Below are 17,863 nucleotides of genomic sequence, written 5' to 3'. Positions count from 1 at the left end.
GGCGGCCGCACGGGAGCCTTGTGGAAAGCGGGTTTGAGCCGGGCTCGGGGGAGCGGCGGGGACCTCATGGGAAGGGGGGCTCTGTGGGCCGTCCCCCACGCCCCACCGAGGTCGCCAGCTGCCCCCCACGAGCGGCTCTCCGGCACGGCCACGGCCCCGGAGGCACAAGGACTTAGCACAGAGAACCAGCTGCTTGGAGCAGAAAAGCAAATGGACTTGTGTTGATCTGCGCCACCAAGCCTGCCCGGAGGGGGAAGGGCGTTGACCGGCCCGCCTGCTCCTCTCTGGAAAGAAAGATGGCGGCCGCACGGGAGCCTTGTGGAAAGCGGGTTTGAGCCGGGCTCTGGGGAGCGGCGGGGACCTCATGGGAAGGGGGGCTCTGTGGGCCGTCCCCCACGCCCCACCGAGGTCGCCAGCTGCCCCCCACGAGCGGCTCTCCGGCACGGCCACGGCCCCGGAGGCACAAGGACTTAGCACAGAGAACCAGCTGCTTGGAGCAGAAAAGCAAATGGACTTGTGTTGATCTGCGCCACCAAGCCTGCCCGGAGGGGGAAGGGCGTTGACCGGCCCGCCTGCTCCTCTCTGGAAAGAAAGATGGCGGCCGCACGGGAGCCTTGTGGAAAGCGGGTTTGAGCCGGGCTCGGGGGAGCGGCGGGGACCTCATGGGAAGGGGGGCTTTGTGGGCTGTCCCCCACGCCCCACCGAGGTCGCCAGCTGCCCCCCACGAGCGGCTCTCCGGCACGGCCACGACTCCAGGGCACAGAAACCAATCTCTTAACTAGCTAACTTTTAATAGAAATTCTTCCAGGGTCAATAAGTAAAATAGCAGAAATTCAAAACCGCGCGGCCGCTATTGCGGCCGCGCGACATCATTTTATTCTTAAACCAAGTTGTAGAAAGCAAATCATTTCACAACGCTGTTTCAGCATGTCTGATTGGGGGGGGGGGTCGTAAACTCTAAACAATAATTGTGCATCTTCTATCGAAATAATCTATCTAGTCAAAGTAGATAGAGTATTAACTAGAACTCATCTGCCTCACAAAGAATTGGGAGGGGTGGGAGGTGGGGGTCTATTGGGGTTCGGGGTTAAAAATGAGTATTGGTAAAGGGAAATGTGTTTGGTATCTACATGACTGAGACCTAAACCCGAAAGCTCTGTAACTTTTCCCACAGTGATTCAATAAATAAATAAATTATAAAAAAAAAAATTTATGCTTTTTAAATACAAGTTGATAGGGCCAATCCCTGTTGCCTCATGGTCTAAACTATATAAAGCATTTATTGAGTTGCTTTTCCAATACAACTTGCTACTATCTTACCTTCACTTTTGGCCTCCTCTCTTAGAAAGCCATAAAGCAGTAATCAATCTATATGAAGAGGTAGCCAATAGTAAGTGGCCGAATGTCAAATTAAGTAGAAAACAGATTCATAACTGTCTTCAATAGCAGCCAAAACTATGTTCCCTGATTAATTCTCAAGTTAACCAAAGAGAACTGTCCCAGTGTGACAGCCATAAAAACTACCATCTGAGATGTAGATTTGTATTTCTTTTAATCTCCTTTGTATTTGCAGATCTTCGATACAATCTCATTTGAAGAACTATGGATGAAAAGGCTGCTTTAATATTTCCATTTTCTTTTTTCCATTCCTCTACTAAAATTTTCTGTCATTTCTCCTATCATTCTGCATATTCCTTCCATTTCCTTACATTAAAATTTATTTCTTTCATTTGATCATTCCTTTTCTCTCTACTGATATTCATTCATTCATTCATCATCCTGTTATTCGTCGATTGCCTCGAGCAGGCCCCAGTAACGTCTCTTTCATCCTAGCCCTGAGATTATATTCAAGGCTCTTTAGGAGAATGAGACCCATCATTGTTACTGGTATTTGGCATATTTGGTACGCCCCGGGGAGTTTGCCAGACTCTGCCCTGTGGGCAGGCTACATTCAATAGCCTGCAAGTTTGTCCAAAGTAGGAATGAGATAATAAGATGTCATAAACAGATGTCCTGAAAAGATGACATGCAAAAATAAAGGCAACCTGCATTTGTATACATCAAATATACACATACAATTAGAAGTTTTATTGGGGTGGAACCATAGTATAGCCAGTAGGGCACTTGATTTCACGCAGCTGACCCAGATTTGATTTTAGGACCCCATACGGTTCCCCAAGCCCACCATAAATGATCCCTGAGAAGTCAGGTATGCTTCCCAAACAAAAACAACACTAACAAAAACACCCAACAAATTCGAAGTTGTATTGCTTTAAGCTACTGAAACAAAAGTACTGAATTTAATTACATGTTTAACATTAACTGATAGGGTACTGAAGCAATACACCCAGCAATACATAAAGACGTAATCTAAGGACCAGAGATAGTAAAGCGGGTAAGGAAGTTACCCTGTATATGGCCAACATGGGTATGAACCCTGGCACTCAACATGACCCCCCCCCCCCCGCCCCAAGCAATGACAGGAGTGATTCTTGAGGGCAGCACAAGGAGTGAGCCCTGAGCATCACTAGGTGTGACCCCAGAACAAAATAAACAGAAAATGTAATCTAAATGTGAATGATTTCTAGGTCTGTTTCTTAAACTTAAGCGCCAAATGATAGCGAAGAATTAGATTCTGCCAAGAATCTAGGATCCTGAGAAAAATGCTTGACAGAGGTATTTCAAACCATGGCTTAAAAATATAAGTTAAAAAAAAGTGGGGCTGGAGCAATAGCACAGCGGGTAGGGCGTTTGCCTTGCACGCAGCCAACCTAGGTTCCATTTCCAGCAACCCATATGGTCCCCCGAGCACCGCCAGGAGTAATTCCTGAGTGCATGAACCAGGAGTAACTCCTGTGCATCGCCAGGTGTGACTCAAAAAGAAAAAAAAAATGTTAAAAAAAGTAACAATATCATCAGTCTACTAGTTTTCTCACAAATTTCAGACATATGAATACAGCTAAGTTTGAAGAAAATAGGAACAATTAAGCTTCCACCTTTAACTTTATTTAAAAAAGTACTCATGTTAAGATGAAGTAAAATCCCTTGTTTTAACTAATCAGTGTGCACGCTACTTCCCATATTTCTTCCTTTGCATTTCTTGATTTCTCTATTTCCAGTAGCCCAATTAACAGGGATGATACTTGTACTTTGTTAAAACCACATTTGTGAGTTATTTGTGGTGACAAAAATCAAAAGTCCTTGGGGCCAGAGGAGTAGTACAGTCGGTTGGGAGCATGCCTTGCATGTGGCTGATCTGGGTTCCATCTCTGGTTCCCCAAGCTCCACCAGGAGTGACCACTAAGCCACGGAGGCGGAATTAAGCCCTAACTACTGCCAGCTGTGGCCAAGAGTCTTAAAAAAAAAAAAATCCTAATCATCTATTGAATCAAATGTAAAAAAAAAAAAGTTAATAAAAGCTTAAGTACAGCGGGCAGTGTGTTAATCTAACCTGTGGTTCAACCCCAGGAACTCGACAAGATTCCTCAAGCCCCACCAGGAGTGATTCCTAAGTGCAGAACCAGAAGCAAGTCCTGAGCACCACTGGTGGATGTGCATGAAAATAAAAAATCACACACACACACATACACAGTGCCACCAAACTATTTTCTGAGCAAAAAGTAATATTCTATATTCCACTATTTTTAAAATCACATTAAAGTAAAGTAAAGTAAAGTAAAGGCCCTCCCGCTGATCATCGATTTGCTCAAGCGGGCCCAGTAACGTCTCCATTGGAGACTTTGTTGTTACTGTGTCTGGCATATCGAGTACATCACCGGGAGCTTGCCAGGCTTTGCCGTGCGGGCGAGATACCCTCGGTAGCTTGCCGGGCTCTCTGAGAGGGGCGGAGGAATCGAACCTGACCTGGGTGGGCCTGCTGCACGCAAGGCAAACACCCTACCGCTGTGCTATCGCTCCAGCGCCCTTCGATAGCTCAGCTGGTAGAGCGGAGGACTGTAGGCAGCAATAGCCAAAAGTATAGCCATAAAACTACAGAGTTGGAAACAATAAAATACTGTAATTGGCTTCACTTAAATCACTTAATCACTTAACTTCCCGTTAGTCGTCGATTTGCTCGAGCGGGCGCCAGTAACGTCTCCATTTGTCCCTGTCGCGTGCTAGTGTAGCCCAATGGCATCTCCTCGCTCCGGGAACATGGAGGGCCCCAAACCGATCGTTCATGACCTTGACAAAGAAGTCTGACCATCTGGTAGGTGGGCGGCCACGCGGTCTCTTGACATCCCGTGGAATCCAATCAGTAACAGCTCTAGTCCAACGGTCGTCTTTAAATCTCATTACGTGACCAGCCCATCTGATTTTCGACACCTTGGCAAATGAGACAGCGTCCCTGATCCTTGATCGTCGACGGATGTCAGAACTCCGGATTCGTTCTCTCATTTGAGTGAAACGTGATATTCCAAGCAGAGCTCTTTCTATTCTTCTTTGGGAGACCTGAATGGCGTTCTCATCTTGTTTGCGTAGGGCCCAGGTCTCTGAGGCATATGTTAATGCAGGAAGAACAGTGGAATCAAAGAGATGTGCCCGGAGCCGGAGGTTCTTCGTCCTCTTAGCTATTTCTTCGACGTTCTTGAAGGCGTTCCAAGCCGCTCTCTTCCTCCTGCGCAGCTCGGGTGCCAGGTCATTTGTCATGTTGACCTCTCGACCTAGGTACACATAGCTGTTGCATTCGGAGATGGTCGTTCCATTGAGAGCGAATGGGGCGTCAGGAACAAGGCTGTTTCTCATAAACATTGTCTTCGTAAGATTCAGCTGTAGTCCTACCTTTCCACACTCACGGTCAAAGTCGGCCAGCATTTGTGCCGCTTGGCTGATGTTTGGTGTTATTAAAACAATGTCATCAGCAAAGCGGAGGTGGTGTAGTTGCCGACCATCTATCTTCACTCCCATTCCTTCCCATTCCAGTCGTCGCATGATGTTCTCGAGGGTGGCACTGAAGAGTTTTGGTGAAATGGTATCACCCTGCCGCACCCCTCTCTTGACATCAACGATCACTTCTTTGTAGAATGGTGAGATCCTGGTAGTGAATCCAGGAAATTAATGGAAACTAATTTGTTTTATAAAATGCTCATTTTCCTCTTCGTTTTATATAGCTATTGTCAATTTGAAGATTATCTAATTAACCTCTTACTACTGATTACAAATGACAGGGGCCAGGGGCTGGTGAGATAGCACAGTGGGTAGGGTCTTGCACATGGCTGACCCGGGTTCGATTCCCAACATCCCATATAGGTCCCCTGAGCACTGCCAGTAACTCCTGAGTGCAGAGCAATGAGTAACCCTTGTGCATTGCCAGGTGTGACTGCCCTCCCCCCCAAAAAATTGATAGGGGCGGCCAGAGAAATAGTAGACATGGAAGAGAATTTGCCTTGCACAAGGCATCCCATATGGTCTCCCAGCACCACCAGGGATAATACCCCAGTCCAGAAGACCCATGAACAATGCCAGTGTGGCCCCAAAACAAACAAAATAGATTAGTAAAGGGGAGAAGACCAAATAAGCATAAATTTCCCAACGATACACTGCTGTTTGCTTTTCGTTTTGAAGCAGTATTGGGCCACACCCTGAGGTTCTAGCTCAGAGTGTAGGAGTGACACCCTAATAGCACTCAGGGATCAAACCTGGGTTGGCAGACGTGAGGCAACTGCCCTAATACCTGTGCTATCTCTCTCACTCTGTACTTAAGTGTTTACCCCATACTATCTCTGAGGGTTATCATTAATGTCAATTTTTTTAAAGGTATAATACCCACTTTTCTGGTTGTTGGGAATTATTTAAAACAGCAACTGTTAATAAGTTATAGGAAAATATTTAGTCATATACAAAGGAATAGAATTATCTATGTAGGTGATAGCAATTATTAAAAAAAAAAACCTCTCGGGGATCTTGCAAGATAAACAAGTTTTAGATCCACCGCTTTAGATCCACTGTCCTCCGTTGTTCATCGATTTGCTCGAGCGGGCACCAGTAATGTCTTAATTGTGAGACTTGTTGTTACTGTTTCTGGCATATTGAATATGCCATGGGTAGCTTGCCAGGCTCTGCCGTGCGGGCAAGATACTCTCAGTAGCTTGCCGGGCTCTCCGAGAGGGACAGAGAAATCGAATCCAGGTCGCGTGCAAGGCAATGCCCTACCCGCTATGCTTTCGCTCCAGCCCTTTAGATCCATAGCTGAAATAAACACTAAACATGACTATTGTACAAAAGTTATTAGAGCCTCCCTTACATGTGGCTGACCCAGATTCAATTCGTAGGACCTCATATGGTTCCCTGAGTCCTGCCAGGAGTGATTCCTGAGCTTAGAGACAGAAATAAGTCCTGCACACCATAGGGTGAAATGTTTGTTTTTTAGGAAGGAAGGAAGGAAGGAAGGAAGGAAGGAAGGAAGGAAAAATGAGAAAGAAAAGGAAGAAAGGAAAGAAAAAGAAAGAAAGAAAGAGAGAGAGAGAGAGAGAGAGAGAGAGAGAGAGAATGGAAGGGCAAGGGTGATAGTACAGTGGGTAGGGTGTTTGCCTTGCATGTGATTGACCTGGGTTCAGTCCCCAGTACCCCCTATGGTCTCCTGAGCACCATCAGGAGTGATTCCTGAATGCAGAGCCAGAAGTAACCTCTGAGCACCATCGGGCATGAGCACCCGCGCCCCCAAAAAGGTAAGTTAAGAAATTAGGAGCTTAAATGTTTATGTAGACTAGTACTAACAGTTTTTAAGTATGCTGGAAAATTCCAGCTTTTCAACAAATTGTTGAAAAAGTTTAAAATTTCAAGAGTCTACAACTAGCAAAAAAGACAATTAGCTTTTCTAATAGAAGGATAAAATTATAACAAATTACTCTGAGCAAATCGATGAACAATGGGAGGACCGTGACTGTGACTCTGACACACTACTTTGATGATATGTAACAGAATTAATTGGGGGGAAACTATGTAAGGCCAAGAAACTAGTCAGAAGACTACAGAGGTATCCAGGAAGGCATGACATAGGGCAAGGGATGACACTGTATCAGGAATGGGAACAATCTGTATATCTGAAATGTTTCAAATGTAGAGCAATTAGGAGTCAATGACAAGGCATGAGTAAAGTGACTAAGTAAAAGGTGTCATACTCTGTGATCAGCTGGTAAGTCTTCAATAACAGAAACACTTCTGAAAGAACAGTGATTCTGGGGGCGGGGGTAGCAGGAGGGAAGAGACAGTCGACAGGACAAGTTACACTCATACGAACTCTCCAACAAACCGTTAACATTTAGACATGAATGTCCCAGTACCATAAAGGAATCATATGTAAAATCTGACATCAGAATAAGAAACTGAAGACTTCTATCACACAATAGGAAACCGGATATAATCCACAATATTTTAAAGAAAATTAAGTCTGAATTTTCCTTTCCACAACTGCAAAATAAATTGAAGCAATTCATTTCCATTCAATTCCTCTTGTTAAAGGTACTAAGCAATAGTTAAGAGAGACCCAAAAACAGGAGCTTCAGTATCTCTCAATCAGATCCAGAACCACTAACTGAAACTTTCTTAAAGCATCAGTAACTTCCCTTGAAATTGTCACCAGGAACCAGTATATTTAGATATACCTTCATACACCCTCCTTGAAAAGCAGTTTTCCCATTGTTGAAATTAGGAAATATTAAGCATATGTGGTACATATTATAAGTTACTTCTAATGGAAATTTTTATAATTTGTGCTACCTGCTACAGCTCTGGCATCAGAAAAGGACTGAAGAGTACCAAAAGAACAGAACCATAGAAGTTGGTTATATAAAAAACCCTGCCATAAGGTCTTCATTCTCATTGTCTGCCTGCTGCAGAGCAAAGTCTTACCCTTTTCCTGTTTATACACTGAACTACAGTCTACCCCTTCTTTATTCCTTTTGATATTAACAAATATTTAGAATATATTCCTATTTTTCCTAGAACCTCTGAACAAAAAATGGGAGTGGTTACCACTCACTTCCAAAAACAACTATCAAATCCCTCGTATGAAGAAAACTTTACGGTTCATCGAACTACGTCAAATGTTTCAGAAGGAGGAAGTCAGAACCAAGAAATTCTGAAGCTGAATTACTACCTTTGCAATATGAATACTAATATGCTGGCTGCAGCAACTCACAACCACAATTTAATAATATGCTGGCTGCACAACTCGCAGTAGCACAGTAGGACTGTAGCACTGTCCTCCCGTTGTTCATCGATTTGCTCCAGTGGGCCCAGTAACGTCTTAATCCTGAGACTTGTTACTGTGTTTGGCATATCAAATACGCCACGGGTAGCTTGCCAGGCTCTGCCGTGCGGGCGAGATACTCTTGCGGGGCTCTCCGAGAGGGGCGGAGGAATAATCGAACCTGGGTCGGCTGGGCGGGCCATGTGCAAGGCAAATGCCCTACCACTGTGCTATCGCTCCAGCCACTCACAATTTAAATAATTTAAGTTGTTTTGATAGAAAACTTTCAAAACTATTCAACACCATATTTAGTCGGAATAGAGGTTTAGAATTGCTGGTCTGATCATCAAGTGTGAAAAAAGGGGAAAATCTCTGATTTTAGAATACACTCAAAATACTACAAGAAAATAAGGCTTACTATTTCTAATTAAATATTATTTTAGACAATACTTAAGATAATCTTTTTGAAAAAAAAAAACTAGATTCAGTTAGTAAGCCATCTTAAGACAATTCCTGAAGAATTAAAACAAACCTTCAACATATGAAATAAGCCTATTTTGTCAAATGAATTGAATAATCAAAAAAAAAGTAAAGGGTGAAGAGGAATTTGCACCTTTATTATATGAACACTGTAGCTTACTTGGAAAAATGCATACAGACAAACAGAATGGAGTCAAGAAGCTGAAAAGCTCTCAGATAAATCAGACTGCTACAATTACATAGCATGTTACCAAGAAAGTTTTAGAGGACTCTGTATCTGCCTACAGCTGTGCCTATCTGGGTCCCTGTTTTACTTTATACTTTATTGTATACCTTACAATAAAGTTTTTGATGGGAGCTCTCAGGTTTAGAATGGGCTTCCTGCGTTCCTTTGCTTTTCTTCAGAGTCAAACTGTACCGTTCCAAACCACCTCTTCATTTCCTATTAAGCACAGAGCCCCACTGTCAGGGTTTCATTGCCAGGAAGATTATCTAGGATATAGATTATAAAAATTCCAGGAATAAGCATTTTAAATGCCCTAAATCTCAACTGTTTACACATAAACTGAATATTTAAGGAATGATTCTTTGCATTTCTCTTACCCCCCTTCTCCACACCCCTGGCACCCCAACCTGCTCATACTTAAGAAGACAAATACTATACTATGCTGGAGCCACTCCTCCAGCCTAATCTCTCTTCGGCAGGGCCAAGACATATTAAATCTTCAGTTAACATGAAACTTTCAGGATTTAGTCAGGGTTTATTTTTTTGGTGGGCTTTTTGGTTTGTTTGTTTTTGCTTCTTGGGCACACCCCGTGCACTCAGTAATCACTCCTGGAGGTGCTCGGGGGACCATATGGGATGCTGGGAACCGAACCCGGGTCGGCCGTGTTCAAGGCAAATGCCCTACCTGCTGTGCTATTGCTCCGGCCCCAGAACTGAAGTATTTCAGAACAAGTTTTGAATTTTTGTTTTTAATCTTATCAATGGTGACATGGGGGGAAAAAAGAAAACACTCAGATAGGAATTAGGTCAAAAACTGGCTTTCCTTTCTTGAGACTCAAGTCTCTGGAAATAAGTGTGAGCATTTAGATCCACAAGTTTTAGAACTATTCATATGTATTTTGCAAGGGCCCGTTTCAGCCGTGCTCCAGGATCCAGGTCACTTCTCACAGCCTGGCTGTGTGGGTCTAAGAGCTCAATGACAGAGTCCGATAGTGCCGACTGACCTAGAGATATTCAGGGGGAAGACGGGCAGCGCTTGACATATAAGGTGGTTCTTGGGGGTGACCAGGCTACACACAGCACTACTGCGGCCAGGTGGTGCTGGGGACTGGACTGGGAGCAATACTATTGATATAAAACCTAAAGGAACCATGGGATTTAGGGACAACAGTGGAATCCTGAGGTGTAATACCGTACTTACACAGGCAATGAGGCTATCATTTTTTCACCTAAGAACTGTCAGTTGCAAGAAAGGAATCCAAACAAACCCTATTATCTGAGAAGACTACTTAAGACCAGGATTCTAAACCATCCTTTCTGGTAAACTGGCCTTGGTTAACCTTCATGCATTCACATGTATTCACTGAACCGTGTTGGAAACTTACATTATTGTGTCATAAATAACTTACAATTACTTCTTTTCACATTTTGCTAATTTGGATTGAGGTTATTCTCAGCTGAGAATGTTAGGTAAAGGTAAAGGTAAAGGCCCTCCCGGTGATCGTCGATTTGCTCGAGCGGGCCCAGTAACGTCTCCATTGGAGACTTTGGTGTTACTGTGTCTGGCATATCGAATACTCTCGGTAGCTTGCCGGGCTCTCCGAGAGGGGCAGAGGAATCGAACTCGGGTCGGTCATGTTGGCCGCTTGTAAGGCGAACGCCCTACCGCTGTGCTATCGCTCCAGCCCTAGAATGTTAATCATCAAAATTTCTCAGTATGTCAGTGAACATGTAGCTCACTTTTGGTTTTCAGTGACCAATAAAGTGAGTCCAAAAAGAAAATGTGACAAAACAGTCCTCTTGTTCTCAGCTGACAGGATACTAGAGCCTGAAATTATGCTATCCTAAAAAAACAAAAAAAAGGCAAATGAATTAGCTACTTTTAAAAACCTTGCACTAGTTTGTATCAGGCATTTTCCTCAAGTACAAATTACAGTTTAAGGGGATTTAATCTATTAAACATAAGAACCTTTTAGAAACATGAAACATCAAGTAACAAATAACAGGAAACTTGGTTAATACTAAGAGTCTTTTGCCCAAAAGTATTACAATAGAACACGTCTGTAATTTAAACTCTGAACTCCTGTCACTACATTTGATCTTTTTTTGTCTAAAGTAGTGCCAATATTATAGTTTCTAATCCCAGGAATGGGCACAACTAATTTTTTAAGATAACTTTTTTACAAATCTAGTAAGATATTATGTATTTTGGCTGAGACTGTATAGCAGAACTCCAAAAAGCACTCCCAAAATCTTTACACTCAATTCTCTATATAAAAAATATTGAAAATGGAGAAAATAAAAATTACTTTTAATAGCACACCCACGGTGATTTTTTTTTTTTCTTTTTGGGTCACACCCCGCGAGGCACAGGAGTTACTCCTGGTTCATGCACTCAGGAACTACTCCTGGCGGCGCTCGGGGGACCATATGGGATGGTGGGAATCGAACCTAGGTCAGCTACGTGCAAGACAAACGCACTACCCACTGTGCTCTTGCTCCAGCCCCCGCCACGGTGATTTTTTAAGCAATCAAATCCACACACATTTATCTGAGACTCAAAAATAACTACACCTGAGAGAATTTACAAGCTAGTTTACTGAATAGATGGCAATTATTTTTTTTCCTTTGGCACGTTACAGCCAAAAAAAAAAAAAAAACCCTAAATCCTTCATCCTTGAGAATCAGGAAAAGGAAGAAATCTGGTGCCAAGCACTGTTTTAATAACCTTAATAAGAAGTTACTGACTCACCTATATTTTGCAAACCTACACTAACTTCCAATTGCTATTTGTGCCTATTTGGGGTAAACATCCCCTTTTAAATTCAGAAATCGTGGCAAAAAGTAACTTGTCCAAAGTTACACAACTAATAATTAGTGAAACGGAGTGTGCAAACAGGAAGTATTTATCACAAGTCTTAAGTTCCCAATCACAACTACTATAGAGTATGCATCGATCTTACTCTGTCCAAGATCATAATGAAAAGAAGAACAACAACTCGAAAGGCGAATCATGCTCACCTTTACAATCACAAGGAACAGGTGAAAGAGCGGAAAAATATGCGCACTGAAGAATCCAAAAAGCACTGTATGTCTGAGCACAGTGAAGTACAAACTTAACTGACAATTTCAAGGATAACGGGGATGCGAACCCCCAGGGGCTTAGGGTACCCTGCCGGGGAGTGAGGGGACCATCTTGTCAATCAATTCCTAACCCAAAGTTTTACATATCCGGCCCTGATGGACTGGGAACAGCATCCTTGGAACTTCTTCCCCAATGACCTTCCTTCCGCCCGCCCGGGGTTTTCTGCCCTGCCCGAACCCTGGAGGCTGTGTCTGTGGGCTCCTGCTGTGTCTGGCTAACAATACTTGTTATTTCTTTATCTCTTAGAGCACTTATTTGCTACTCAGAATTCCCCATTACTCAAATTACAAAATGACTCAAAACTGTCCCAAAACCTGTCTTTTGCAGATAGCTGAAATCACCTGCGGGGTGGGGTTGGGGGGGTGTGTGTGTGGGGGGGGGGGGGAAGCCCACGAAGCCACAAGCCTTTTGTTTGGTGGCGTTTCAAAGGTGGGGCTAAAACGTTAGGAAAACAAAATAAAACAAAACCCAAAAAAGTCACTGGAAGCCACGCAACTGTGAGCCACGACCCCAGCGCGGGCGTTGCAAAAACCACAACACGTTAGGGATGCCCGGGGACGCCTGGAGGGTTCTGGCCCCGGGCGGGTGCGAGGGGGGCGAGCGCGCGGGGTGGGGGGGGTGGAGGGCGGGGGGACGCCCCGGGGCGGCCGGAAGTGGGTCCCGGGCCGTGACCCCAGGGCACGGGAACCAGATTCCCGGGCGCGACCCGCCCGTCGCAGCCCGGCCGGGCTCGTGTTTATTTACCCGAGACGGCGAGCCCGGCCCGCTTCCGTGGGGCGCCAAGTCCACGACTGCCGGGGGATGGGGGGAAGGGAGGGACTCGGGGGGCCGCGGGGGGGACACGGGGCCGGCCGGGGGGCTGCCGACCCCCCACCCCGCCGCACAAAGCGCGGCCGCCCCGACCGCAGAGGCCGGAGTCAGGCCCGCGCCGGCGAGCGGGAGCGGCTGCGGCGGGGAAGGCGTCGGGGGGCGTCGGCGGGGTCGCGCCCGGCCCCGGGGGGTGGACACCCCCCACCCCCGTTCCGAGGGCGGCGGCGCCGGCACGTCCCGCCGCCCCCGCCGCGTCGCCGCCGCCGCCGCCGCCCGGCTCCGCTCCGCACCGCGCCCGCCCGCCGCCGCCGCCCGGGCCTCGCCGCCGCGCAGCCCCCCGGCCCCGGGACGGCCCAGCCACCCCCGCCCGCGCCGCCGCCCCCGACCCCCGCGCTCGCCTCGGCTACCTGGATCCGCTTCTTGTGTCGCCTGCGCTCCGCCATGTTGGCCGCTCAGCCCGGCTCGCTCTGACGTGGACGGGAGGGGGCGGGGGAAACCTCGCGAGAGCGCGCGCGGCCCGGCCCGTTATGCAACCTGCGCCGGCGCCGGCCCGGGCTCGGGCTCGGGCTGGAGGGAGGGGGCGGGGCGGGACCCGCCAGCTGGGGCTCCCCGGCCCGACCGACGCTGCACCTGGCGCACCTGGGCGGCGGCCGATTTCGGCGGAGGCCCGGGCCCCGCCCCCCCCCGCAGAGTCGGGGCGCCCCGGGGTGGGGCTTTTGCCCGGACCTTTACTGGGACCTGCGGGCTTCTAGGCGCTTCCACCCAGCCCTGCCCGCCCCTGGCCCTGCGTTGGATGCTAGGACCCCCTTGCACAGATGGGAAGACCCGGGCCCCTGAGCAGCAGCAAGAGGGAGAGTTGGTCTAGTTGGCTGCAGCCGAGAGCTCGGCCAAGGGCCGCTTCCCGCACCGTTTGCAAGCTGCGGAGGCCCCGGGAGGCTCGGGAGTGCTGGAGCATCTCCAGACTCCGATTCTCGGAGTCCAAACAGGAGAAACCAGGAGGCTTAGGAAGAGAAATAGGGGTATCCCCAAAAGGCGGGAACTTCCAAGTCCGGTGAATTGCTAGTTCTCTGAGTTTAGACCCACTACCTGAAAAAAAAAAAAGTCTGCTTAAGTTGCTCGCGAGACTGAATAGAAAGATGACTTCATGGGGATTTAAAAGCACCTAAGACTGTAGGAAATTAGGGAAATAAAGACGAAGGACGGGAAAATCTGCGTTTCTACCACTCGGAGAGAGCAGTTATCATCTTAATTATACTTCTAATATTTATTTCAGTCTTGTATGTGTTTGTTTATACATGTACCTCTTTCTCAAATTAAGATCAGACTTCGTATGTAATAGCCTTTTTTCACTCGAGGTTAGGTTGACAACATTTATTATCACTGCCACTGTCCTCCCAGTGTTCATCGATTTGCTGGATCGGGCCCAGTAACATTGTGAGACTTGTTACTGTGTTTGGCATATGGTATAAGTCACAGGGAGCTTGCCAGGCTTTGCAACATTTATTGTAGGTTAAGAAATTCTTCAAGTTCCCATATATAACCTAATAGCAATTAGAATGTAATTGAGATGAATTATGGCATACTGGTGCCTAATCTTTTATTAAGATAGCTAAGTATTTGGAAGACTTTTCTGTTCTGCCCGCAGAGGACAGAATCAGCAAGGCTTTAGTTTCTTTTACCCCATAATTTATAAATAGGGTACATGTGTTCAGGAGGAGGGTAAGAAAGACATTATTCTTACCAATTAACCCAAAACATAGTAAAGGACATGGAATGTCTTTATTTGCTTCCTTCAATCTTTCCATCCGAAATAGAGATGGACTTGTTCTACACGGTTTTCTTTCAAGAACACTGGATTCCTTTTTGAGCTGCCCAATAAATGAAAACATCTTCCTCCCTTTTTTCTCTTTCTGGGTGGCGGGGTGCATACTTGGCTGTTCCTGGGGCTTGCTCCTGACTCTGTGCTCCAGGACCATGCCTCGCAGTGCTGGGAGACCATATGTGGTGCTGGGCAGGTCAGCTATGTGAAAGACCAGTGCTGTACTCTCTCGATTAAAGTGAGAAGATCCTTGCATGTAATAGATGCCAAGTTCCTACTACATACAAAATGCCTGATTAGGTCCATGATGGGGAATGAAAATTCTTTGTAACAAGCCACTATAATTTATTGTTCTTATGCTCTTACTGACTTTCTCTTCCCAGACTACAACATTCTGGTTGCCCATCTACCTCATTAATAACGCATCAAATCCACTGTTCTTTTCAGTTAACAGTTAGGCATATTAATCTTTGACCAAATCGATGATTCCATTCTTTCTTCAAAGGTGAGTCATTCAAGGGGCTGCCAGACAATCCTCCTTCGTGTGGGTACCAGGCCAAGTAACTTGATTCCAAGCCTCAGTATATATCCAACAATACTCAGGGATGGAAGTGGGCCCGACACATGTAAGGCAAGCGCTTTTCACCCCTGTATTGACTGTTCTGACTCTAGATCAGAATTGACTATTCACTTACTCTCCTCTGGCATTGGTGATACCACGTTCTTTGTTCTGATTTCTCTTTGACTCCTGCTTTCATTAAGTTCAATTTTTATTACAGTAGCATTAACATTTATGGGTTTGATGGACAAACTTACTGCACCTTCATCACACCAGAGAGCCCAAGACCCTCCACCACTGTTCTCCTGTCGCTTCTTGAACCTGCTTTCTTAAATATTTCCACCCACCATGCATTCCTGTTCAGATTTTCCCCTTCTCTAAGCATTTGGGGGAAATCTCACTTATATTAGCAGTTAATTTACAAAATATCAGCACGTTTTTATTTTCAGCCATTATTTAGACAGTTACACTTGAGTGTTCAACTAAAGTCATTATTTCCCCTACTAAACCTGCCCCTTTTACAGTATTTTAAACTTAGTAACAGCCTCCTTGTTCAGTTTCTCATGCTAGAAATATCTTGGAAGCATCCCAACCATGTAGCTCAGCCATCACTCATTAATCTCATTAATTTTACAGTTGAGATGTTTGGAATCCTGCTCGTCTTTATCATCCCTAATGCAATAGCTTTGGAAAAATCATTAACTGCCTGAACTATTATAGCAGCCGCTTCCTTAATCTTTCTTTCCACTCTCCCCTCTTTACATTCTAGACCATCTTTTACTACCTTGCTTAACAAACCCTCTTTTCCATTGCTCTTCAGTTCAATGCAACATTGAAAATGATGAATTTTTGCACATACAATCTAAGTGTCAAATTTTGATCCCTTTCCATTTAGTACCTATATAAAAATCACTATATACATACCATTCATGTAAAGATATACCTCTGGCATGCTGTTTATAACTTTGAGAGTGGTAGTGAGCTCCTCCTGGCCACTTCTTGCACTGTTTCGTTTTGAATTTGCAAACTCCCATGTATCAGTTGACTACTCTTTTCCACATCAGGAGCATCCCTTCTTGTATCAAAGCAGTACTTCTCTTCTTGTCTGGTCTCTGTCACTTCTTTTATTTATTCATTTATTTATTTATTTTTATCGGTTCACCGGGATGTACAGTAACAAAACTTTCATGTTTGAGCTTTGATCATACGGTCATCAAACACCCATCCCTTCGCCAGCGCATGTTTTCCACCACCAAAATCCCAAGCATCACCCCCGCCCCCCGCACCATTCCACACCACCCCCTGCCTGATTGGCAGACAACTTGCACAATACTCTCTCTTTAGTCGCCTTTGATATTTCGAGACCAGTCCCACCACCACTCATACCTGCTGAAAAGGCAATGCTAGACAATGTGTTTTGCATTGCTTGTCATGGATACAATATAATGTCATCTCAGACTCCCACTGGGGTGAGGAGAAGGAGAAGGGCTGACTCCTCCCCTGTCCTGTGAGGCCTGACATCTGCCGCCACCACCACTCTTACCTGGAGCTTGTTTCTGACTTCTAGAAAATGGTGGCCACCGGGGCTCCTGGAAGGCAGGTGTAGGGACAGCACCTGCCCCCTTGTAGCACTGTCCGCTCGTTGTTCATCAATTTGCTCGAGTGGGCACCAATAACATCTTACAACAAATTGTGAGACTTGTTATTGTTTTTGGCACATCGAATACGTCACGGGAGCTTGCCACGCTTTGCCGGGCGACCGAGATACTCTCGTTAGCTTGCCAGGCTCTCTGAGAGGGGTGGAGGAATCGAACCCGGGTCAGCCATGTGCAAGGCAAATGCCCTACCCGCTGTGTTATCACTCCAGCCCGGTTGGATATATATATATGTATATATGTATACATATGTATAAAATTTTATTGAATCACCTGTTCATGATTGGGATTCAATCATACTACGTTCCAACACCGATCCCTCCACCAATGTAATTTCCCAGCACCTGTATCCCCAGTTTCCCTCCCCCAACCCGCCACCCCCACCTGTCTCTGTGGCAGACACCTCTCTTCTCTCACTCTCTTTCTCTCATTTTAGGCGTTACGATTTGCGATACAGATGCTAAAAGGTTATCATGTATATCCTTTTACCTTGAGAACTTGTTTGGAGGGCTGGAGCAATAGCACAGCAGGTAGGGTGCTTGCCTTGCATACAGCCAACCTGGGTTCAATTCCTCCACCCCTCTCAGAGAGCCCGGCAAACTACCGAGAGTATCCTGCCCGCACGGCAAAGCCTGGCAAGCTACCCGTGACATATTCGATATGCCAAAAACAGTAACAACAAGTCTCACAATGGAGATGTTACTGGTGCCTGCTCGAGCAAATCAATGAACAATAGGAGGACAGTGCTACAGTGCTATCCCTTTACCTACTTTCAACCCTCAGTTCTTGTCCAGAGTGATCATTTCAAACTAATATTGTGATAATGGACACTCCTCTATCTTAACATCCCACTACACCCCACACCCTTGTGGCAATTTCCACTGGTTGAATATTTTTAAATAAGTTGATTCTTTTGATTATCACTCTGCAAAAAGTACAAATAAAATAATTGAGTACATAGCATCAAGAAAACAAGCA

At 45.7% G+C, this 17,863-nt stretch overlaps 1 protein-coding gene across 2 annotated transcripts in view; it reads right to left on the bottom strand.

The window, feature by feature from the left end:
• Window positions 1–13,365, bottom strand: part of SEC62 (SEC62 homolog, preprotein translocation factor) — a 43,416-nt gene extending 30,051 nt beyond the window's left edge. The window contains exon 1 of one of the 2 annotated variants that reach the window (XM_056110703.1): window positions 13,260–13,365. In XM_056110703.1, coding sequence (XP_055966678.1) covers window positions 13,260–13,295 — 36 coding nt within the window. In that variant the 5' untranslated portion in view covers window positions 13,296–13,365. Of the gene's footprint in view, window positions 1–13,238 lie in introns of both variants that reach the window. The other variant, XM_056110702.1, reaches the window with a different exon arrangement.
• Between the last annotated feature and the right edge of the window lie 4,498 nt (window positions 13,366–17,863).

This window comes from Sorex fumeus, unplaced genomic scaffold, assembly GCF_029834395.1.
Source record: "Sorex fumeus unplaced genomic scaffold, SorFum_2.1 ptg000010l, whole genome shotgun sequence".
In the NCBI taxonomy this organism is placed as follows: Eukaryota; Metazoa; Chordata; class Mammalia; order Eulipotyphla; family Soricidae; genus Sorex; species Sorex fumeus.
This window is presented reverse-complemented; position numbering and strand designations above follow the sequence as displayed.